This window comes from Lagopus muta, chromosome 3 (assembly GCF_023343835.1).
Source record: "Lagopus muta isolate bLagMut1 chromosome 3, bLagMut1 primary, whole genome shotgun sequence".
NCBI lineage: Eukaryota > Metazoa > Chordata > Aves > Galliformes > Phasianidae > Lagopus > Lagopus muta.
The window spans coordinates 4,003,349-4,029,165 of record NC_064435.1 but is presented as its reverse complement, the minus strand read 5'-3'; the positions used below and the strand labels follow the sequence as shown (position 1 = coordinate 4,029,165).

The window sequence follows — 25,817 nt, the reverse complement described above, 5'->3', positions numbered from 1 at the left end:
ATCCTGCAGAAAACATTATGAGTTCTGGCCATTTCAGCCTTACCCCTCTCCCACGCAAGGGAAGATATTTTCCCATAGAAAACACATTCCAGTTCCTGCAGAAAGGCTAGGGTATCCATCATGTCTCAGAGTGCCCTATATCTTGCCTGGCTCAGCTGTCTCAGCAGTTTACGTTTGTTATGTTGGTCCTAAGCTTGGAGAGGAGTTGGGCTGAACCACAGCTGACCCCAGAGCATTGATGTGGTTTGGGATAAAATTCACACTGCAGAGGTCATACTCCCATCCTGAACTTGGATGGGACAAAACAGTCCTGTTCTTGAAGTTCTCCAAAAGCTGGGAGACCACATCCTCCCTGCAGAAATCCACCTCTTGCCAACAGACAAGACTTCCTGTCCAAAAATCCAGCCTGTCTCCTTGCTGGTGTGCTGACCAGTCCACCCAGTAGGTACACCAGTCCACTTCATAGGTAGATTGAGGTCAACTTGCTGCCCCAAGACCTCAGTTGCAATGGCTGCTCTCCACCCAGTAGACTTCACTGTCCTTCTATTCTATAATAGGAGAAACAGCAAGGGAGGGTAAAGCAACTCCAGGCACAGACCCCACCCAGGTTCCTAACCCAGGCATCCCAGGTGTATTCATACTGGTGGATAATAGTTATTTAGGAGCTGGTTCCTCCCACTGATGCTTCATGCCAGAGCTCAGAGAGGCCAGTCACACTTGATCCAGGTATTTCTGCTACAAGGGCTGCCCACTGCACAGATGAACTCAAGAGCAAGTAGGATTTTGATTTAGTAGCCATGGTCCTTTGGGGTCTCAGCCAGTGTGCTCAGCTCATCAGACTGACCAACAGCAGCCCACAGCCATGTCATAAGGCCAACTCTTTCCACATGGGCTAGAGGCATCTCTGAACCTTACAACATATGTAGCAGAATCACCTGTCCAACTCCATCAGTCGAAATATGCTAGACACAGAATAAGGGTGCATGTGGGCTTTACTTACATCAATTATTTGATGACGGTGGATATCTAAAAGCTGTGACACACTTTAGCAACTGGAGGAGATGGGATAGCTGGACTCTCTGGTAAGGCTGCCACCTCCTAATCCTGCTGTGGTGTGACACTGAGATCACAACTTCTATGTGAGGCTTCCTGACTTGGTTGTCAACACAGAAGAACTGCGTAACGTCTTCCGAAGTGAGGCTTGAAGATGGACCATGCAGTGACAGTGCTGGATGGGACAGAGATTAGCCCAGGGGACTGCAATGTGCCCTCCCTGGGCACCTCTCCATTAACCCTTGCCTTTGCCTCCTCCCATTTTGCTGCCTTCCCCATTAGCAGCACTGCAGCACACAGGGATGTACAAAAGAGTGAACACTTTTTATTTTGCTGCTGCCGGAGTGAAACCACTGTAATTTCATAAAACTCAAAAAAAGAAAAAAAAAAAAGAAAAAAAAAGAAAAAAAAAAAGGGGAAAAAAAGTGATTACTAAAAGGCATACATTTTTTTTTTTCCTTTTTACACGAGACATAAGTAAACAGACAAGTTTCTTTTTAAAAAGGTTATAAAGTGTCAAGATCCTATACCTCATCTGCATATTCAAAGTGATGCTGTCTGATACAAAAAGCAACGGGCATAATAACTTAAGCAATGGCTCAGACCAAAAAAAAAAAAAAAAAAAAGTCATCTGGGCTTAATCTACATTCTGCTATGATTGCCCACAGAGTTAAAAAGGAAAATATGCAGCTCTTTGTTGCACAGAACGAAACAGCTGGGAAGTCGAGAGTTCATCTGGAGATCATCATCTGAAGAGAAGCTGAGCGTGGAGGAACGTCCCCCTCCCCATCAATGTCTGATACAGTCTGCAAAGGGGACTGCAGCCCCCCTATGACCCGCATTATGCAAAGAAATTGGCTGCGTTTCTCTCCCACCAGACAGCATCCCATCCAAACCCATCCACCAAACCCTGCCTACCCAGCCTGATGGAAGCAAATGAGATATAAGACCCTGCAAACTGCATGGAAGTCACGAATCTCCCTGTGCACTTCCCCACTGGGACTAATAACAAAAAGAAACGAACTCAAGAAAAACAAAATAAATCGACTCATTCTATTGTAGACAATCACTATGCATCCTTGGAAAATCTGTTGCTCATAAACATCCTCATCTGAAGCTCTCAGCTCAAGCACCACAGTTTCAGCCTTACTACAAGACCCATGACAGATATTTGCAAATGCAAAGTCTGCCACCAGACCTTTCTTAAATAAAGAATTTGCAATGGCTGTGGTGTTCTCCTTTCAACCACTGCTCCCACCGTGCATTCCATCATCAGACTGGCAAACATGGAGAACGCAAGGGGCATGCAAAGCCAAAATGCAAAGAGAGGCACACCTGTAACACCACAAGAGGACACGATCACAAATTGCTGCTCAGATTTATCCCCCATGTGATGCTCAGCCATGACTTACTGATGGAATGATGGAAGTTTTCCATGGAGGAGGGGAAGGAGATGGATAGGGATAGGAGGGATGAAACCCAGTTTGTGCCTTTGCTTCTGCAGGTAAGGGTGGGATTAGGTGGTTTGTTCACAGCCAAAGTGATGGAGGCGTCCATTCTCTATGACTTCTGCAAGACCCAAGTCTCTATGACTGCTGAAGACAACTGGAGCCATGACAAAATTGGCAAATGTAGTTTTTCTACACCTCTTTCAACATGTTGTGGCATCTGAGATGAAACAGGAATTACAATAAAGAAGAGACTGCACAATCAGCCAAGCTACAAGCCTTTGGTCACTCAGGACTTGCTCAGGTGCTCTGTTTCTACTGAGCTCCAGACTTCCCTATTACCATCCCAAGATTTACATTTAGGAATTGCCTTGAGATTTCTAACCCAGTTGGGATACCCTCAATTTCCCCACCCTGTTGTATTTCAGTAACTGACCCATAGGCTTAAACATTGAGGGACTGGTACCCTGGAGAAAGGAGCCCAAGTCTCTGTTAAAAAAATTCCAAATATTTGGCAGTCCAACACAAAGAAACCTCAAATTGAGTTAAAACCCTCTGTGCAAGGTTGGCAGCTCCTGAGCTGCTGAGGTGACCTGTCCAGAGCAGCACGTGGGAGGTGACAGAAAGTTCCATGATAGGAGGAAACATCCATCAGAGAAAAAAAAAAAAAAAGAAAAAAAAAAGAAGGAAAAGAAATAGGGCAATTAAAGCAGCATGGTTTCTTCTGCAGTGACTCACAAAACTGAAAGACACCAAGACACTGCTCTGCCAGCCAGAGGTGCTCAAGATTTGGCCACATGGATTTTTCAGGTCAAGGACTGCTTTTACATGAGCTCCCTATTTTTAAGGTGGTTGGGTTGATGCTACATGAAGTGCACTGCAAAGCCCGTCCCAAAGTGATCCCAAAACAAGCTTAGACTTACAACATTTCTCCTCTGTTTGTCAGGGCAGAAATAGCCCTATGGTGGTTCCCATCACTTCATCCTATACCCTCCATAGGTCTCTAAGAGGAACTGGGGCTGCCTCAGTCACAATTCCAAGCCACTTCCTAAAACCTCTGGGGACAAAGCAGCAGCTACAGCACCTATTTTAGCAGCAGGACATGATGGGGCAGGAAGGGAAGGATGACCCACCCAGAGAGCTTGCTTTAATACAGGATCAGGCCTTTTAATCAGCCCATTTTATCACCCTTCCCAACAGAGCAGACCCTGCAGCCACCACTGCTTTCCCCATGAAACATGGGAATCAACAGCCTAAAATGGGGCACCAGAAACTCAAGGGATCTTGAGCAGCCCCACTATGTGGGGCTTGGTATAATAGCTTGGTATAACAGGTCCACCTGGCTTGGTACCATAAATTTCCCCTGAGGTGGTCATCTCTAATATACAGTGGGTCTAGCTCTTTCAAAGGGTTCCAAGCTCATCCTCAGCCTAACTTCCTCAACATTTACCCCAAGAAATGAGCCCTCCAAACTGTTTCTGGATAGTCAGAAGGCACACAAAGCTCTGGAGATACCCAACACAGGGCACTGAAGGCATCTCAAGTTGGGTGGCCCCAAACCACAGATGCTGGGTGACTAGCTCACCTTGCCCAAACATCTGTGACTCTGCAGCTGAGGGGTATTTGACAGTGAGCCCAGAGGATATGAGTGACTCTGCACATAGCAGGGGGGTTGAAACTAGATGATCATTGTGGTGCTTTTCAACCCAGGTCATTCTATGATTCTACGATATATGGGACATTACTTGGGCCACATGAATGTCCTGGTGATAGTGCTGGGGATTAGACTGGAGGGCTGAAAGTCACCTCCTGGGCTCCACAGGGCAGCAATGGGAGAAATAAAGGCCAGAGGACGTGCAGAAGACAAACAGTTTTGTTTTTTTTTTTCCTTTAATTAGCAAATTTCTTCTTACCCTCATCAAAAGAAAAAACACACCTGTGCCCCCTACGTGCCCACTGCTCCAAGCATTCAAAGGCAGAAAGTTGAGAGATGTTTGCTGTCCTGGCTCAGGGACTGCTCTGTATCCACCCCATGGCACATACTGGTGAGGATCTGGGGTGCCAGGTGTCACGTACATTGCAGATGCCAACAGAAAGGGAGGAAAGGCAGGTGCAAAATTTGGTGATGTGCTCTTGCCGGGAGCACCCAAAATCCTCTAGGAAAGCTCCCAGCCCCATGGCCAGCAAACATAGTGGTGGAGGACATGGACATGCCCCAAAATGCACTTTGTGTTGACTGGGCATCACAGTCAGAACTTGGATTTGTGCCGTGGCTTGGGGATGCAATGACAAAGATGCTGAGCACATGAGCTCAGGCCCACTGCATCACTGCAAGCTCAGCAGAGGGGACACGGTGGGAAAGAAACCATCACTCTGTGCATTGAGTTTGGAAGCCATAAATAAGAGCATCCAGCACTTGGTGGGACCCAGTGTTGACCCTGCACCCCTGAAAGCTGGGTACCTCAAAGCCCTGCCATCATCCCCAAATTTTCTGATGCCTTTGCTGTATACCTGCAGGGCCTGGAGGGGCAGTGAGCCCTCTGCAAACCCCATGGGGGATGATGGAGAGGGGGCAGGAGAAAGGGATCAGCACTGGGGGGCACTCAGCTCAGCCATTCCCATGACCACCATGCTATGAGCCCCTTTCCTCTCCCTGCCATCACCATCTTTCCTCCCGAGGTCACTGAGCCATCCTCACTTCCAAACCCACTGCTGCAGCCCTTTTTGGGGGGGAAAGGGTGGGAAAGGTGGGTACCCCAGCTTTCTTGCTCCCTACCCCTCCATGGCTGGCACAGCTCTACCTGTATCACTCCCAAAACAAGTGCCCCTGTGCGCACTCTCCTTGTGCTGGACTTGATCTCAGTGCAACAGGAAAGGAAGGGGAAGAGGAAGAAGAGAAGGAAGGCGACAAAAGAACCGGCACATGAACTCCTTGCCTGCTAATGTCAATAGTCAAAGGGCAGCACTGCCTTCCCTCTCTGGGGCTGCAGCTAGGCTGAGCATCCTTTCTTGGGGATTCAGCAAGGCAAGTGCGCTCCAGGTGCTGGGACACGCTGGCTGTGCTCCGTGTCCCCCCCCTCTCCAGCCCCCAGCAGTGGGGTCCACGAATGGGGCAGTGTGTGGGGGTGCACGGGGCTGGGAAGAGACAGGGGAGATGTGTGCGAGTGCCTGGGTGTCTGTGTGCACAAATTTTGGCAAGAGGTCATTGAGGTTACATGATGCAGCATTTGTTCTTGTGGTTATGAGGGTCCTTAAACCGGAGTCTCTGCTTTGGTCGGTATTTTTCCAAGTAGGTCAGCTGCTTGCTGTTGATGGCTCCTCTGCGCTTTCTGCAAGGAATGATAACAGAGGGGTTGGTGCAGTCAGCAACACAGCAGGAGAACACCAATCCAAACCCAGCCATTGTGGTGGAAAATCCCCCGCCTGGAGCAAATAACGGATTTTGGAGGCTGAAGCAGTGTGCATCCTCCAAGGACTGTGATGGGCATTGAGCCTTTTACAGCTCTGATTCTCAGGGTTGCTTCCTCCCCACCTTACAGTGTCTTTCCCTGAACATCTTCAGGAGCTGCTGTGATATGGCTTTGGGCAACCTGCTCTGGGTGTCCCTGCTTGAGCAGAGGCTGGACCAGATGGAACCAGAGGTCCCTTCCAACCCCAACCAAACCACTCTGTGATTCTGCCCCTGTGCTGAAACACTGCTTGCCAGGGCACTTACTGTCGGATGAACTGGATGGCATCTTCATACTTCATCCCACTCTCAATCAAAGCCAGGGCAACCAGGACGGGAGCGCTGAAAGGCAACAACAGCAATATTCAACTCCAAACTATGCCTCCAATTTGGGCACTCACATTCCATCTCAGGTTGGGGACCACAGGGCAGTTGAGCAGACACCAGCACTAGGATTTAATTTTGTTATTTCTTGAGATTAGGCTGCGAGTGTGGCCCCAAAGAGTGGCTGATCCCACAGGTAAAACCTACAGGAAAGGGCTGGTAGCTGAGCTTTAATGAGCAGAAGGATTTTGGAGGCAAATTGTACAGATACAAATACCCATGCAAAACACAGTCCTCACGTGCTGCAAGGCTAAGCAGCAGCTCCTGATTTCAGTGAGAGGACTGCAATAAGATAACAAAAGCAAATGCACTGCTAGGCACTGAGCATTGCTGGTATACCCCCTGGTACCCAGAATTTAGCAAATATGTGCTCAGAGAGCAGTACATCAATGCCTATTCCCACTAACACCCTCACTACTGCAAAACCCTGTTAGAAGGGGGAGGGGAAACAAGTGGCTGTTTCCCACTTTGTGCCAGACTGCGACTCACCGCCCCAAGCCAGCCACACAGTGCACGGCCACGCAGCAGCCGGGGTCTTCGCAGAACTTTGTCTTCAGTAAGTTGAGCCAATCTTCCACTATCTTGCTGGGAGGAGGTGCTCCATCATCAAACGGCCAATCCTGCAGGGATGGGAGAGGGATGAGAAGAGAGAGAAACACTCAGCAGATCCCATGCTGAAAACTATAAAGGACCGCTTTTATCCTGAGGTGATGGCTTTTGGTGGGTGCTTATTCTTGGAACTGAGCTCATAGTGCAGCAAGGTGAGAACAAATCCTTTGGCTCAGGGTTTGGGTTGGATGATGCCAAGTCCATGATCCTCCTGACCCCTAGAAAGAGGCTCATCTTTAAGTACCTCCATGACCTTCAACATGATCCTGTCCCCACGTCCTCTTGCCTTTAGAGGCCATTGTCTGCCTCCTCCAGACTCATCTGGAATTTCATTCCAACACACTCAGGTTTGGCAGTGGCTGTTTGGCTGTGCTGAATTTTGGGTAGCCACAAGCCCTATCCTTCCTCTCCTCAGCTCCCATCTAAATCCAGTGCCAGGAGCACAAAGCCACTTTGCTGGGGAGAAAAGCATTTCTCTTCTCCTCTGCAGTATTTTGGGGGAGGGACAGTCCCTCCCCTCCCTATGGGCACCACCAGACAGCTGACATTGCACATTTCTCCCAGTATAGGGATTTCTCTTCCAAAATGGGGGATTTGGCAGGAGGAATGTGGCATGTGTGACAACAATGGGCAGGAGAGCATAGCTGGGATGAGATGCAGTGAAATCTGACAGGTGAGAAGCACAGGGCCAGAATCTTTGCGGCTACAGGGTGAGTCACTGAGCTGCTGTGTTTGAGTCCCTGGTGTAAGATGGCAAAAAAGCACTAAGCTTCACTTCACTTTGGGATTTGAACCAGAGATGCAATGTCCGTCAGGCTTTGAGAGGAAATGAACACGTTGGGCTTCAAGGCATTCTAATGCTTGAGCCAAGGAGGACATCCAGGACAGGACCAGTTTGAACCTATTCCTCAAAGAAAAGGTCAGGATACCTAGTCAGTATGTGATAGGATGACAGTTGGGTAGGTTTATCTTAGTGGCCTTTTCCAATCTTAATGATTCTATATATATGAATATATTTAGTATATAAATGGATATATTTAGTATATAATGTAGAGATGTCTCTGTATATCTGCACATATCTATCCACAGAAAAATACGATATAGATCTCTATCTGCTGAAAATACACAGAGATATCCATATACTATAGGTTATCATAGATCTAAGATGTAGGCATCTTTCTATATAGGATATATCTTATAAAGACAGGTAACTATATCCCACATATTGGATGTATAGGTAGGACACGGTTCCTGTGTAGATTGAATTCTGCCTTTTACCCTATTTCTGTCTGGAGTCCTCCAGGCTGAGTTTCTGTATCTAAGATGCATATCATAGAATCATAGAATTGTTAAGACTGGAAAGGACCACTAACATCCTCTAGTTCAACCATCAATCCATCATCATCATGCCCACTAAACCATGCCCCTCAGTGCCATATCTACCCTTTTCTGAAAACCTCTTGGGATGGTAGCTCCACCACCTGCCTATTCAAATGCCTCACTACTCTTTCTGAGAATTTTTTCCTAATATCCAACCTGATCTTGCTCTCTATATAAGATATGTCTTTCATCTAGGACTTGCCTATACTGATGGTTAGACTAGATGATCTTAGAAGTTCTTTCCAACCTGAATGATTCTATGATATCTATGATATTCATTACATCCAGGATACATCTCATACAAAGAGAACTCTCAACCATCCCACACCAGGCAGCTCCCCACGTGCTCTCAGCACTGCCAGACTTCCCAGACTCCTCCTAGAAACTCCCTGTTCCAGCAGTGGAAAGGCTGGAGCCCACCAGAAGCATGCCTGCCCCATACAAGGACTTTTCCAAAAGCTCGCTGCCTTTATCCAATTACTCACTGTCTGCCCTGCGGGGCTCTCAGCTCACCTAGCACCAGTTGTGCCAATTCCCCAGCACGGCAATCACACCTGACATCATCTCCAATTATTTATCACCTGAGATAAAGACCAAGCTGTGCCAGCTCAGCATCCTTGCTTTTTTTTTTTCTTCTCACTGCTTTCTCCCTTTGATTCCCCAGTAAAAGAGCAAAAAAAAGCCACTCTGCTTTTTTAATACCCCTCAGATAAGATAACGCTGAGGGTAACGGGAACGATGGATATCTTCCATGTGGGATCAAGGGCTCTCATTCCCTGGGTGCTTCCAAGCCCCAGCACAGAGCAGCACAGGCAGCTGCGGGCTCAGCTGCATGAGTCACAGTTTCGAGTGCGTGGGCAATGCTTTCTTTTTTTAAAGCACCAGCCCAATTTCAGCCTGACGCCGGGAAACAGGGAGTTTGCCTGCCTCTGCCTGAGGCCAAAGCTGGCTTTCAAACCCTGCCTTCAAGCTCCCGGGCAAGCATGAGCGATGCTGAACAAGGGATGCTAAGCGGACCCTAGGGATGGTGTTTGCTGCTCAGTTTTGCCCCAGCTTTGGGAAGCATGTGCTGCATGCTGGTTCAAAGCAAGCTGAATTTCTCCTTCTATTTGTAGCTTCTTCCCTCTGTCGACCAAGGAAAGCCTGTGTTATTTCGTTTATTTTGGAAAGAATTCCCCACTTGTTAAAACACTCCCTTTGCTGGCTGCGTGGGAAGGTTTGCTGCAGGAATCCTATTTGAGCAACAGTAGCTAAGTGGGAAGCTCTGGCTGCACGGCAGGGAGCCTGCAGCTCAGACAACACAAAAATCTTCCAAAGGCTTCTGCAGTGCCGTGGAAAGACCGCAACTGCCCCAAACCCACATACATCTCCTCCGTCATCTCCTATCTGTCCTGGACAGAGACCAGCCACTTCCAGCTTTTCCAGCAGGAGCCTCGTTATCTTTAAGTCCCTCTGATCGAATCACGTGGGTGCTTGGACATGAAGCAGAGATGCTGCTCACACCACAACAAGAATTTGCTGACTGAGCAGCCTTATGTCTCACAAGGGATTGGGTAGCAGAGAGGTGTCAGGACCTTGGTGTCATCCCCAGTTTTTCCTCTCTGTGCCCTAAAACCCATTTGAGCCAAACTGTCCACAAAACATCCATTTTGGGATGTGCAAAAAGCTGAGTGCTCACCTGGAGCAATACATGTCTGCATAAAACATCGTATCCCAGTGCTGCCCTCCAAGAATGTGGGGACCCCAAGCTTTTCTGTGTCCCATCATGGAGCAGTATTTCTTTTTGCATCCATGGGATGGGTAGGAGGCATGGAGGGGGTGCCCTCCACTTACCATGACGGTGATGCCATCCTTCTCTAGAGGGGTCTTGTCATAGGTCACTTCACACACTCGCACAACTGTGGTGGCACCATACTTCTTCAGATCCTGGAGAGGGAAGGAGAGGTTTTATGATGAGCAGATATGGGAAAATCCCGCTGGGTTGTACCTTGGTTATCCTCAACATGGCCCAGCCCTATGTTGACAGGTTGCTCGTGGAGGTGGGCCTTCCCTGGAGGTGTTAAAGAAAAGGAGAGATATGGCACGGAGGGGTATGGTTTAGTGGGGCATGGTGGTGATGAGTTGATGGTTGGACTAGATGATCTTAGTGGTCTTTTCCAACCTTAATGATTCTATGATCACATGGACCATACACTCCCAAAAACTGCATCATGCCCAAACCTGGATGCCCAAGCAAAAATCCCCCATAGTCGGCATGGGCTAGGAAGGAAAAATTTCAGCTAATTCACAGAATCACAGAATCACAGAACTGTAGGGGTTGGAAGGGACCTCCAGAGATCCCAATGAAACATTAAATCCTAGAGCACCAAACCTCCACATAGACATGAGCTTTTTTCATCCAGAGCATCATTTCATTTTAAAGCCTTGGAGGTATTCAAAATCACATCATATTCCCCATATAAGCAACTAAAGCTTAGAACCATAGAATATCCTGAGTTTGAAGGGACCCATAAAGATTATTGAGCCCATCTCCAGGCTGAAAAAAAACAGCACCCAGGGGCCCAGTGCCAAGAGCAAAACCAACAGCATGGGGCATGATGCTGAGCTGCAATGGATGTCCCAGAGAAAAATCCCCAAAAAGGAGACAATTCCTCCAAAGCAACAGATCCTCTAAAGGAGAAATTATTGGGTGTACAGTGAGGATTCAACTCCCCTGCAGAAGTGCATTGAGATGAGTGAGTGCTTGGCGCATTCCCCATGAATTCATTGAGCATTTGCTTGAGGCTTTTCTTTGACTGATGAAGGTGTTTTGCTGCTGTACCCCATGAGTTAATTACTTGAACGTGCTGCAGGCACGCCGGGACTTGGGCTTTTTCCAGCTGGGCTTATCACCCGAGGCATGGATTGCCCCTGGATTACGTGCTGGTGTATCAGCCCCGGCCGGGCGCCGAATGAGATCATCCCTGTGCCTGCTTGTGGCAGGCTGGGGGCTTGGATGATCCTGCTGATCCCCTCCCTGCACGAGGCTTCCAAATCACTAAAAATCCCTGTATGCTCAGCCAAAAAAGCCTGCAGATCTGGAGGGAAGGTGAATTTTGCCACCAGTGTGGTGTACAGGAACACGGGGTGGTTTTGCCCACCGTCTCTCTGCTGCAACACCATGGTGATTGTGCTTTTTTCTTTGTGTCTATGAAGTTTCTTTGCACTCAGAGGTAGCTCTGGGACTATTTGGGGTGAGAAGTCCTTTACTGACATACTGGAAAATGCAGGGGAGGTTGCATTTGTGCAGCGTTTCTAGGGAGCTGGTAAGGGATGCAATGGGGTTGACAAGCCCTATACTCAGAGTCTTCCAAATGTCCTGCCCCAAGAAGCAGATACGGAGATATGGACCATGGATGGGATGCCAGCAGGGCTGGGTACTAATAGGATGCTCCATTGCACTATCCAATGGAACAGGGTCTTCCCATTCCATTCCAATGAACCATTTGCAGCTTAGCTTTTAGCCCCCAGATGTAATCCACGATCCCTGCTTCTTACCTCCAAGAAGGTGCTCAGTGTGGCATTTGTGGGATTGTGGGTGATGAGGAACCTCATGTTTTTGTAGCAGACCTCCACTGGTGCAGGGCGGTTCATCCGGGCCATGGTGGGACAAGAGAAGGATGATGCAGAGGTGATGCTGATGATGGAAAAACCCAAGAAAAGAGTGGTGCGGAGGGGAAAAGAAAAACCAACACCCCTCTCTGCACTTAAAAAAAAAAAGAACAAACAGAAGAGAATGGAGAACTCAATGTACAACTGTTGTGCAAATAACCCCAGCTCCTGGGAGCGCGCTGGCTTCCTCGACACACCGCAAGCCCCCGGGGTGAAAGCCAAACAGTAATAATAATATTAATGATAATAATAATAATAATAATTACGAAAAAAAAAAAAAAAAATCCCTTTGTTGTAGTGTCGGTGTCCTTGGTGTGTGCAATGGCGAGCGGCTGTCGCCTCCGGTGCTGCGCTCTAGAAAGGCCTCTGCATATGGGGATGATGGTGGCACAGTGGTGGCCCCGTCACGTTACCCCATCGGGGTATGTGGAGTACTTGGGGGTGGCAAGGGGGACCGGGAGCCTATGGGGCGGCGGCAGCCGGCAGCGGTGCCTGGCTCGGGCAATCCATGCACGGGAGCCTTGAATGGTTAAATCCAAAGGTTGGGATGCCGGGAGAGGCGAGGCGTCCGGGGACTGCAGAGCTCAAAGCTGCTTCTCAGCACCTCCATAAATCCCGGTGGAGAGCGAGGCTGTAAAGGAAGGAAAAGCAAAACATAGTGGTCAGGGCAGTTCTGATGAGAATACCTCCGAAGAAAGCCCTGGGATGGCGCCTTGGAACTGCCTTCACATCCCAGTTGATGGGATGCTGAGACGGGGGCTCCTCCTGAAATCAGAACAGGGGTAGAGAGACAAAACTCCACTTCCATCCAAGGGACGACCTACAGCCCTTCACTGCATCCCCATTGAGCATCCCAAGCCTCAGCACTGACATCTGGATGACACACAGGGTGCAAGGAGGAGAATGGGGGGGCTGAGATGGTGAAGCACTGGTGGTCCTGATGTTCCTCTGCCTGGCTGGCACATGTTCACCCTAATCCTTCTGCATCCATCTGCTTTTTTCTAATGCAATTCAGCCCAGCATTTTCGTAATCACCCAGCAGCACCCAAGAGAAGCTCGCAGACACCCCATGGGGATGACTTGTTGGGGCAGCAACCCAATTCTCACCCATCCTGTCTCTCCAGACCTTACCGGAGCGTTCCAGCAATATTTCCACCGTGCGCAACGAGCTGAGCCTGCCCCTAATCAGCCACATGCTCCCGGAGTTACTCGAGCAGCTAATGTCAACCAAATGCATCTCTAATGCTCTTAGGCCACCTAAGCCGCCTGCAAATGAGCTTTTTTCAGGGGAACTGGTGGAGGAGGGGGGTGGCATGCATGTGGTTTTGCAGCTCTTGGGAATGGATGCTCCCTTGCTCACTCTGACTGCTCATCTGCATTCCCACTGTTGCCAGCATACTGCTCCCCATAAAGTACCCCACAGCAGGGACACATATTTGCGTTCATGATCATCGAATGGCTTAAGTTGGAAAAGATCTGAAAGATCATCTAGTTCCAAACTCCTGACACAGGCAGGGCTGCCAACCACCAAATCAGACTGCCCAGGGCCTCATCCAACCTGGCCCTGAACGCCTCCATGGATGGAGCACACACAGCTTCTCTGCAGAGCTTATTCCTGAGCCTCACCGCTTATGAGTAAAGAATTTCTTCCTAACATCTAATGTGAATTACCACTCTTCTAGTTTTTAAAGCCATTTCCCCTTTCCTTATCACTGTCAGGCCGCATAACAATGACAGTGATGGGAAGAAGGAAGCCAATGGGTTTGCCCAGGACGCAAGTTCTGGAACATGCTGACCTCCCATTGTGCACAGGTACATCCAAAGGTGGGTATGAACCACACATTCAGAAATGTTCAGCATTAAATTTCGTTCTGGCCATGAAGATTAAGACAGAGGGAACAGAGAAAATAAGATTTCCCCCATGGACACGCCTCCAGGCAACACTGAACAGACACTGGTGAACATGATAATGCTTTGAGCCCCGCTTTCTGTTGAGGGAAACCTATCATTTCCCATCAGACTCTTGTTTTGAAGCTCGTCCCTTCCCTGGGTCAGTGGCTGCTTAGCACCGCGTGGCCGGAGCCTCAAAATAGAACATAAGTACATAAGTAACCTGAGCTGGGAGAATATGCATCCCCTCTCCTCTCCTCCCATCCATTGCCTGGAAAATTCCCTCGACATTGCTTTATACTTAAAAGCCTCTGATGTAAAGAGAGAAAAAGGGGCTAGGAAAGGGGCCACGCACTGAGCAGCTCATCACACTTCCCAAGCATCATTTCTAGCCACTCCACTTGCTCTGCACTCTCTCTCTGCTCCCTCTCCACTTTGTTTTGCAAGTGGTACCCAAGGAATGAACAGAAAAAGTGGAAAAAAAACGAACAAACCACCAAAAACCAAAACCAGGGAGCAGCTGAAGTGGCATGGGGAAGCTTTCCAATGGAAACGTGCCCAAGTTGGCTGTGAAAATTATGGACTTTCCCAATGTTCGTGCGCTCATTATTTATTATTCACAGCACGTGCCAGCCCTGGCGCTGCCCTGGTGTGCAGCACAGAGCCCAGCCCCATGTGGATGGGTTTATGGAAAGGAGTTTAGAGGGGGATGGGAGCTGGAAAAGAGCACAAACCAAAGGGATTCTGGCACCATGGTCCAATCAAACCCTGTTTTTCTTGGTAAGGGATCATGAAGAAGGTGGAAGCGGGACACGAGGATGGGTATGATGGCATCCACACCACACCGTACACAGGGTTTGAGGAATGACTACTCCTTCTTACATGGTTTAGTGGGCATGGTGACAATGGGTTGATGGTTGGACTAGACCATCTTAGCAGTCTTTTCCAACCTTAATGATTCTATGATTCTACGATTTTTTCAGAGCCAATTCATTTTTCCAGCCATTCTTCTTAGCTGGGAATTGGCAGCACTGTCGGCATCACTTCAATTCTATCAGTGTCAATCCCATCGTTTCACTCCTAACTTTTTTCTTCCCATAAAAAAAAACGAGATGGGATGTAGCCAGCTCTGCTGTTCCTCAAGGTGATCTTTGCCTGAGTGATGCCAAGCCCTGATCCTTTGTGGAATTCAAAGCCAGACTGCATTCAGAATGATACAGGCTGCAGTGATCGGCGCAGAGCAGCTGGTGTTTCCTGCAAAGCTTTGCTAAAATTGTGTTTGATGACATACTGGAGCCATAGGGGTGAATGCAATGTCTCGAGTGGGTTTTGCAAATCCCCCCTATGCAGCTCACCACCTACTGCCCAGATCACAGAAGCTGGGATTTTTGCTCAGAATTGACTTCAGAAAAACCAGCTACCCATCAAGTGAATGCTTTCCAAGACAAACTGGCTGGCATTTATCTTCTGCAGCAAGATTTTTCCCTTCTTCTCCATATGCTTTAAGTTGAAAGAGATGAAATCCCTTTCAGGAATGGGAGACAGTCACAGGTGCCTGCTTAAAGAGATTCAGAAAGTGAAAATTGCCTTAGACTGTATCCTTGCAAGACACATCTGTGCTTTTCTCCCATTGTATCTGCATGGTATTATAGAATCATAGAATCATTTAAGTTGGAAAAGACCAATTGAGATAATTTAGTCCAACCATCAACACATCACTCGTGCCCACGAAACCATCTCCCTCAATTCTGCAGCATTTCTCTTGCCTGCAGATGTCCCTTCCTATCTGTGGGTAACATGGGGAAGATTTTCAGACCAGCAATAACCCAAACCACCCTTGTCCATCTCTCCATGCCTGATCCTCCACATGGGGTTTTCCAAGCTGGCAGGGAGATTTCACCCTTCTCCAACAAGGTGTGTTTGAAGGAATTATACAATCATTAAAGTTGGAAAAGAACACAAAGATCATTTAGTCCAACCATCAATTTGCAATGCAGAGCAAAAAACAGCAAGTGCCTCATGCACAGATTAAAGCCAGCCATCGAAACAATGCTGTGGGATGCTGAGCTGCTGTGAGCACTGTGTGTCAGGAGCTGAAGTCTGTTATCCATCATCATCTGACACAAGGTTAGTGCTCCATTGGTGCCCTGAGTATTACATGTATTTTTATTGCCTTGTGTGTACTAGCTGCCAGCAATGGAGATTCAATGGGAACTGACTGTGTATGAGAAAAGCAAGTACTCATTTCCCACAAGGTCTCATTTCCAGTGGAAGCATTTCAAGTATTTTGGCAACTGCACATCCTGGCAATTCAGCCCAAAGCCCATAAATTCCTAATGGATTTTCAATCACAAATCATCCCTAGCTATACAGGCTGCAATGCTGATTACCATATTAAGTATGGCAGAACAATGCAGACAAGGGTATTTCGGCTAATATTAATAACCTGCCAAGTGAATAAATATCCTTCAGACTGCAGAGCCACAGGGAAGCAGGATGAAGCACAGAGATATAGCAGCACCTAGCTCCAGATGTCCCTCTTCACTGCTGGGGTGTTGGAACTAGACAGCCTTTAAGGGTCCCCTCTAACTCAAATGATTCTATGATTCTATATGCAATAAGCAAGTCCGGGACAAAGATCTGTAGTGATAAGAGTGCTGGTCTTTCTGGCCCAAACTCGTTGAGATGAAGCCCAATGAAAGAAATCTAGTGTGGGCAAGTGGAGGAGCTGGATACTCTGTTCTATCCCCAGTGCCACCACAAGCCTGCCACACCAGAGCACAGGGAGGGATGGGGACTATCTCCCCACAATGCACACAATGTGACCCTAATATCTGCAGTTTGGCTCTGATATAGGAAGAGATTTTGCTGGGTTGAAAGAGGACAACAAAGGAATGAGAACAGCCCATCACTGCCATGGTGGCACTTGATGGGGCCATTCTTTCCTAGCGCCCAGCCACTGCACAGCAAGGGACAAACACTGGAGATTTGCCACATGGCCCCAAGTGCCTTCATCCTGCAGCTCAGCTTGGCTGACAGCACAACAGAATTTTATTTTGCCCCAGTTTGTGCTGAAAACCTTACGTCTGCATGCACACATGGACTTCAGCTTGTCTGGATGGGTGTCTTTCCCCCCCCCCCCCAGTCTCCATGCATTCTGGAGGTTTTGTGTTCTTAAGCCATTGCAATTTGCTGTTTGGGTTACATACCATGATACGCTGCTGGGTGTGAGAGTCTTGCAAGCATGGGATGACCATGGCTGGATCCTGGTGCACACCAAGGTGCAGGAAAGAGCCTTGTGCTGTCTTCTGTGCTAAAAAACCTAGGGACAGGACGCCTGGAGAGCTCAGACACAAAGAAGTGTTCTCTTTCTTTCTTTCAGAAGTGTTTTCACTTCTGTGAAGTGCCTTGGTTTAGGGGCAGCATAACCCTGGAGCAAGTCCTCCAGTGAAGCCATGAGCTGGAAGTCATCCTACAGCTCCAATTTACCATGAGGATAGATTTTTGTAGAAATCTAAGCATGTACGCTTTGTAACCAAGAGCCCAGTGAGGATACAGAGTGAGCATACTCTGGCATGGTGAGGCTGCAGTAAGAGAATCATCTTGGTTGGAAAAGATCGAGTCCAGCCATCAACCTGACCTACTGAGCCCCATCGCTGAACAATGACCCTTGGTGCCATGCCCACATGTCTTCTGAATATCTCCAGAGATGATGACTCCACCTGGGCATCCTTTTCAGTAACTGATTACTCTCTTTTTGAATAAATCATTGCTTATATCCAATCTAAACACCTCCTGGTGCAACTTGGGGCCATCTTGGAGCAGAGGGGAGCACTGGGCTCTCTTCCTAATTATTTATTTGCAGTGTGATTGCTCCGTTCAGCATGTGTTGGCCTTATTAAAGCCATATGGGGATGGACCAGCAATGGCAGGGATGGAGCTACTTGTCCTCCTAGTACTGTGGTGAAAAATAGAGATCAGGTTTTCCTTGATGCAGTTAATAATAGGGACTGGACAGATGAGCAGATGCCAGACTGCTAGACTGGCTGGTGTTAAGCTTTACGTTGCTGTTAGTGGGATGCAGCTGCTAAGTTAGGTTTTCCTAAACACAGCAACTCCCCAAGCAAAGGAAGAGGAAGCTCTGCGGAGCCAAATTGTTGCTCCACATGGGTTTTAGCAGCAGCACTTGAAACAAAGGGCCTTACTCACCCAGACGATACGTATCTTACCCGTATATAAATATAACTCCTGAGTGAGCACATCTCACGTTCAAAGTTCACCTTCAGAAAAACTTAACAAAACACCCATCTGTGCTACATTTGCTCAGCTACTCTCCTGGCTTCATCCCAAGTAGCAAGATGATGCCAGTCCATTTCCCTTATGACGGAGTCTTTCTTTTTCTGCTCCCAACTCCAGCTGCACCAAGAGCATTTCCATCTTGACACCCTGAAAACTGAATGCAAGTTTCTGAGTCACTCTCGTGTAGAAGTTTTGCACCAGTCCATCACTGCCATGTACACCCTTGATCACACTGAGGTCTACAAGGGACGCACCACCACCCCTGTGCCCCAAGACATGGAGAAGAAGTGGGGCCTGCTGGAGGAAAGCGATCGCGCTGAGATTTCCTCCAGCCACATCTGTGCGGAAGGAAGCAGGAATCTGACAGGAAAGGTCCAGGAGGAGAGATACAAAAACAAGAAACACTGCAGGAGCAGTGCTGGGGGGCAGAGCTAAAGGCAGCAGTCTGCACATCCTGCTCTGGGTGCTGGGATGGAGAGAGGGGCTGAGGAGTTTCTGCATCTCCTCCACCTCCTTTACAGCACATGGCAAACAGCAGCTCACACCCAGACTCAGAGAAAAGAACTGTATGGCTCCTCATATTACAACCCTAATCAGACTTGAAGGAGTTTGGTGGTATTTAGGAAAGGAGCAAGGATGCTGGCACGGTGTCAGGGTGGAGACTGGCAAGCATGGGAGGAGGGGAAAGAGGGAGGAATGGGGAAGATCAGATAGTTAGGCAGACAGACAGACAGATAACAAGAAAAGCACAGTCCTCCCAGCATTGTGCAAGCAGGGAATGCACCCGAGGCCTGGGTAACATGATCAACTCCTTTTTATCTTTTATTTGCAGCTCTATTCTTTGAAGAGAGGCACCTACAGCCCTGGAGATGAGACGAGATGCTCCAGACAGCCCTTTACTGCTGTTTTCATGTTTCTCCCCAACCCCCGAGCAATCCGAATTTGGGGTGTGTGCTAACAATTTTTGCTTGCACCCGAAGAGATTCAGCAAGTGGGTGAAGCTCATGAAAAATGCAAAACAGGCACCAAACATTCAGTATTTGGGGGAAAACAGCCCCCATCCCATGCCCAGCAGTGGGTTAACTTATGGGCGGTGTGGACTTTGTTTTATGATCTGGGATATCCCCTCTGCTGCCTTCCCCCACCAGCTTGTGGCTGTGGAGCCAACGTCAGAGGCTTTTCCTGGCTTGGATGTGAAGGAGAAGAAGGAAAAAAAAGAGGTGGTGTGAGGGGGAAGAGGCCAGCTCTGCAGGGAATGGTAATTGCATGCCGAAGGCTGGCTGCCTCCCAAATATGCAGAGTGTTTTTTGGGGAGTGTAAACGGTTGACTATTTGGAGATGGCGGATCCCCAAGTTCCAAAGCGAGCTAGAAATACTGGGTGCTGGGTCCCCTCACTTCCTTCAGGGATTGTTTTTCGTGACAGGAGTCAGAAAAGTTCAAATGAGGGGTCATTTCCAAGCTTCCTGCCTCACCCAAAAAAATCTGTGGAAAGATAAAATCTGAAGCATCATTTCTGCCCCCAGTACATGTAGAGGCACAAGCCCACTCTGGTGCAAGTCATCTCCCTTGAGCACCTCAACCCTGGTGCCTCTCCAACCACAAATACCCAGCGCAGCTAAACATCTGACCTCTGCTCTTTCGGTTTCTTGCAGTGTTTTGTACAAGTTTAATACTCGTAGCAGGTGTCCGAAGGGCAAGACGAGGGGAGTAACGCTTCTTATTGGGGAAGCATAAGAAACATGGGCAGCTCCTGTCCCTATAGGGAAAGGGCAGGAATCAGAAAACAATCAGAGGTAATGGCCTTAAGTTTTTCCAGATGAAGTTCAGGTTGGATACTAGGAAAAACAACTTCTCAGAAACAGTGGTAATGCATTGCAACAGGCTGCCCAGGGAGGTGGTGGTGTCACTGTCCATGGAGGTGTTCAAGAAATGTGGAGATACTATACTCAGGGACATGGTTTAATGGCCATGGTGGTGATAGGTCAACAGTTGGACTAGATGATATCACTGGTCTTTCCAACCTCAATGATTTTATGATTCACATGGCTCTGCTTGGTGGTGGGACCTGCTGTGTAAGCACCTCTCACCACTTGGTCCTACTGTTTTGGGAAACCAGTGACAGCAGAGCAGCCCTGAACAAAAGGGCACCGGTCATCTTTTTTGCATCAGCAGCAAGTCTTGCACAACCTCATCGCCAAACAGCTGTCGGTGGCTTTGATGGACGTTTGTTGACGAAAACGGGAACTCAACCTACTCAACAGGTGGATTTCGATCTGTGGGCAGTGTTCAAAGTACACACTGTCCTGTGATATGTTGAGGATGGCAATATGGAAAACATGGGAAAACACGCTCTGCCGGAGTGTTTTGTGATAAGTTCTACAGAGAGATATTCTCCGGTGGCACCAAGCCAGACTGCTCAGAGAAGAAAAGAAAAGCAGCCCCTACTGGCACCAAGTTGAGAGAGTTCATAGTTTCCACCCCATCTTTAAGTTACTTCCATCATCCAGAGCATGTGCTCTTGGTGGCTGTCCTTCCAAATGTTTGTAATCAGGATGTTCTCCAGGGTTGGATCTATGTGTTTCTCCCCATGAACACAGAACCGTGTGTGCTGGAAGGGACTGTTAAAGGTCATCTTGTCCAACTCCCCTGCAATGAACAGGGACATCTACAGCTCCACCACATTGTTCAGACTCCTGTACAACCTGACCATGAATGTCTTGAAGGACGGGACATCCACCACCTCTCTGGGAAACCTGTTCCAGTGCCTCACCACCCTTATTGTACAATTATTTATTATTCACAATTCAAATCTTCCTTTAGTTTCAGCCCATTTCCCCTTGTTTTATCACAACAGACCCTCCTGAAGAATCTGTCCCCTTCTTTCTTATAGCACCCATTTAGATGCTGAAAGGCTGCCAGGCAGGCTGACAGGCACTTCTGGTTGCTGGCAATGCAACAAGTCCTCTCCCTCTTGCTAGGCACCAAAGCAATCTTCAAAACAACCACGAGCCCATGAGGATGGTGCTGTGTGGAAAACTCTGGGATAGCTCCTCCTCATCCTCACCACACTTGACTGTTGTCACCACTCAGCAGAAACTGCTCCTCTTGGCAGCCTTTCCACTGATGATGTGTGGTTTATGCTTTGGGACCCTAAGCCCACATCATGTAGAGAACAAATAACAGAGTTTTCTTCTGAAAAGCTCATCCAGAAGCCTTAGCTCTAGCAAAAAGCCACAGCAAGAGCTTCTCGGTTATCCTGGGACATTGCTCTGCAAACACAGCATGAAGACAAAGCTCTGGGGATAAAAGTGGGCTTGTGAGTGCCTCTGACCTGCCGCTTTCTGATGAGCAGGGACAAAACCCAGCAGGGCTTTGTTCTGACCCGCAGCTACTCTTGCGCAAAAGCCCGGCATTGAGAGATGCTGTGCCGGCCTCCTCTACCCATCAGAGCTTGCAGAGCAAATAAAGGTGGTTTTCTTTCAAATAAAAGATCAGAGGGAACAAAATGATGAAAGTCACAGCTGTCCTTGACGTCCTATCCACCAGGGAGATGAGGAACGAAACTGGAAGGAGGTGGCAGGATCAAGGATTGCTTTGGAAGAAATAGCCTGAGCGAGAAAGGAGATGGTGCTCCAGAAGGAAGATGTTTGCTGAACTACGTGTAATCATTACCAAACACATGGAGACGTAAGCACACATGGACAGGGCACCCAACCTCTCAGATCATCAACCAGCCATGTGCATTGGGACTGCATGGTGTTGAAAGCCTCCAAGACCAGTGCCCAGCTTGAGCAGTGCCCTCATCATTGAATCACAAAATGCCTTGGGTTGGAAGGGACCACAAACATCATCCAGATCTAACCCTCCTGCTGTGGGCAGAGTAGCCAACTGCTAGATCAAGCACTAGATCAGGCTGCCCAAGGCCCCATCCAGCCTGGCCTTCATAAAAGCTAGTGAATTATTCATATGAACAACAAAAGCCTGCTTGAATAGGAGACACCAGAAACTCTACAGGATGCTGCTTCCCATCCAGGCAGAGAAAGCAAGGAGGATGTTGTATAGCACTGCACAGCTGGCCACAATGGACTGTGTCCAGGTGATTTTGGAGAGCACTAAAGAAGCATGACGTCTTCGAGGGAACGGCAGGAAGGGGAGGAAAGAAGAGATTAAAGGTTTACAGCTGAGAAACTCTTTGCCTACAGCAACAAAGCGGATGCTACAGGGCATCATGTGAACACCGCAAAAAGTGGGGATGCCACACTGTCACAGTTTCACTTGGGATGGAATTTTCTTCAGATCGTCTGGGATGACGCTGTGTTTTGATTCTAGGGGAAAAACAATGCTGATAACACACTGATGTTTATGGTTGCTGCTAAGCAGTGTTGCACTGAGCCAAAGCCTTTATAATGACGGGCCCAAGGAGCTGGGAGGTAACAGAATTAGGATAGCTGACTGAGGGCCAAAGGGGTATTCCATACCACATGACATCATGTGGAAGGAGTTTTGAAGGGGGTGGGATTCATCACCCTCTCTTCTGCTGCTGGGGTTGCTAGATGAGCATTGGATGGGGAGTGGTGAGCAATTGCTTGTGCATCACTTGTTACATACATTCATATATATAGGCAATTGTTACTATTATCCTTTTCCTCTTCTCTATCTTAGTAATTAATTTTATCTCAACACATGAGTTTTACTTCTCTTTTCTCCGATTCTTTCCCCCATCTCACTGGGAAGAGGGGAAGGGAGAAAACAACTGCGCTGTTGAGTTAAACCACAACACACATCCCATAGGAATGGTGCACCAAGGGAAAGCAAACCAGTAGCAGGACACTGCACCTTTCCAGACTTTTAGGATTACACGGAGGTGAAGTGGTCATCACACAGTGATTTTAAGGCTGCAGGAGCCCATGGATGGCAGTATGTGGTTTATAAGGGAGCACCTGATTTCTACAGAATTGCCCAAGAATCATGAGCATGCTTTGGCTTTCTTTCATTAGGATATTTGCATAAAACCAGTGCTGTTTACAGGGAAATGCAAATTCCCTAAAGAAAGGGAAGTGTTTGGACGTGCTGGCTGCTCAGACGTGCCGGGCAGGGAAGCAAACACTTCTATCACCTGAAAATTAAATCAAGGCTGAGATGCAAAGCTTCCCCACCCTGCTCAGCAGGAAAACTTCCTCAGCTCCTACAGCCAGATCTGTCAGGGACGGGCCAGGCAGGACTCTGCATTTCACGTGTGCTCTGCATCCTTCCCAGCCCCGCGGGGGAAGTTTTGATGGACTGGAGACACGCAAGCTGCTCTGCTCCCCATCATTTCAGTGACATCTTGACACCTCGGCGTGGGTGGCATTTCCTGGCCACCCTTGCTGTGCTGGAGCAGGCTCTAACCAGGCTGAAAATGAATGAGCTTCCCCAGCTTGCATCAATTAAGCTGTGAGTGTAAATTCATCAGTCATGATGATGAAAATAGCAAATATTTATTTTCAGGTTCACCTCAATGCATTTTGGCACACACCCTGTTGTAGGCTGGGCTGGGCATCCCCATCACCCCTTTCTCCTTAGGAAAGCAGAAGTCATTGGGAGTGGTTTCTCTGCTTTGGGGTTAGAGGGACACGACATAGTTTCGGGCTGGTGGACACACAGCTGTTCCCAATCCTCCCTCCTGCACCTGCATTTCTCTCCACCTCTGTTTCCTTCTGCTTCCTAAAGAGCCCAGCTATTGCAAACAGAAAATATAACGCTGGGAGAATTGCTGGGGACCATGCAGAAATACCCAGCGCTTAATGCTGCTCAGTTCCTCCCTTACAAACTCAGTGCAACTTAATGAGGGCATGCCTATTAATATACCTGGCTCTGTACTGAAATCCATACAATTTTAACTATCTCAGCAAAAAAAAGCACTCCTAAAGGAGTTGTGCATAGAATACTTAGAGCAGCCAGCAGAAAGGACATTTTACTACTTGGCAAACGTATCCTGCAGATTTGGCACATGAGAACTAAGACTAAAACCAGCCCAGGGATGGGTTGTACCTGCAGTCCAGCCTGGGCAGGGGGAGATGAGGGCTACCAAAGATGTCCTCTTAGTTACAGCAATGGGGCTCATCTACTTCAGCAAAAAGTCAGCTGAAATCCTAGCTTTGTTCAGCCCCATCAGCAAGAGAACACTGAAAAGCTGACAGCAAAACTGGGGATTTCCTCCATCCCTGCAGAACCCAGAACTTCTTGTCAGCTCTTGTTGGTTGCTCCCTCCTGGGCAACTGCACTCAGGAGCTTGATCCTACCTTGGGGGCAGAAAATGAAAAAGCATTATTTTCAGTTGAAGCCAATCCCAGCCCATCTGCAATCACCCTGGCACAGCACAGTGGGCAGCATGAGGTAGGGACAAGCAGCCAAGGGATGCTAAATGAGCGCTAATTGAAGACACCAGCATGACATGAAACTCAGCTGCTTGCTCCCCAGCAACATTATCAGCTGCTTGAAAAGAACCCTCCCCGTTCCATTTCCAAATCTACTGCAAATGGCACTCTCAGTAAGATGGAACACATCCTCTCTACAGACATTAGTAAGGCCTGAGCAGGATACAAACTAGATTACTAGAAATTCAGTAAAATGAGTTTCCCCAAGCATTACCCATGGGCTGCATTTGCTCTGCCCAGCAATGACACCAACAAGACTTTGGGAACTTTGGATCTCCAGCTCTTGTCAATGCAGGCTGTGTTTTGCACCTGGGCTCAATCCAAAGCAAGTCAAGGTTTTTCCATATTGATTTTCCTAAAGTCCCCAAAAGCTATTTCAAATGACCATCCTGTTGCAAAGCATACCCTTCAGCACTGGAAACGCAGAGAAGGGACAGACACTAGGGCCACCAGCAGTAGCTGGTGACACCATCTCCTCACCTACAGCACACCCTGGCAATCCTCCCAGCTCACAGGCATAGCCCCAAGGATGAGGGCAATTCCCAGCAGACGGTTATGAGAGGTGCAGCCCTTTGATGCCCAGGAACCAATAAAACCCATCCTTTACCTGCCCACTTGACTAAAACAAACAGAACTCAAAAAAAATTCTCTGGTAGCACTTCCAGCATCTCATGGGAAGAACTGCTGCCAAGTTGTGTGCACAATGCCCCTCTTTGAAAGCTAAGATGGTCAAAGAAGAACAGAAGGAGACCATCACCAAGTTTGTCCCTGTACCAATTCCAATTCCATCCCACCAATCTCATTCATGGAGAATAAGTGAGATTGGAAAAGACCACTAAGATCATCCAGTTCCAACTGTCAACCCATCCCATCATGCCCACCAAACCATGTCCTTCAGTGCCACATCTACTCTTTTCTTGGAAACCTCCCTGGGTGGTGACTGCACCACCTCCCTGACACTCTGTTCCAATGCCTCACCACTGCTGGGAAGAAATTTTTCCAAGTAACCAACCTACTGAAGACAGCATTTTCTATGTGTTTTATTGTTTCCATACGTTTTAGCAAGGAGCAATGGGACTGAGGATGCTCAAGAGGAGCTCAGGAACCCACAGCAAGCTAACTGCATGTAGGATTAACCCGGTCTTTAAAACACCAGATTTTAAAGCATAACTTGTCTCCAAATCACGCCTTTTTGAATGAGTTCACTTTCATGCAGCCACCCCATATGCTTGCCTCGA

The 25,817-nt window shown here is 48.1% G+C and overlaps 1 protein-coding gene across 1 annotated transcript in view; it reads right to left on the bottom strand.

Annotated features, from left to right (window-relative positions):
- Positions 1-1,659: 1,659 nt before the first annotated feature.
- Positions 1,660-25,817, bottom strand: part of PTP4A3 (protein tyrosine phosphatase 4A3) — a 44,238-nt gene continuing 20,080 nt past the window's right edge. Inside the window, exons 2-6 of the mRNA XM_048939279.1 lie at positions 11,860-12,604; positions 10,156-10,248; positions 6,823-6,953; positions 6,217-6,291; positions 1,660-5,830 (exon numbers count right to left, since the gene is read on the bottom strand). Of these exons, the coding sequence (XP_048795236.1) occupies positions 5,713-5,830; positions 6,217-6,291; positions 6,823-6,953; positions 10,156-10,248; positions 11,860-11,964 (522 nt within the window). The 5' untranslated portion in view covers positions 11,965-12,604 and the 3' untranslated portion in view covers positions 1,660-5,712. The remainder of the gene's footprint in view (positions 5,831-6,216; positions 6,292-6,822; positions 6,954-10,155; positions 10,249-11,859; positions 12,605-25,817) is intronic.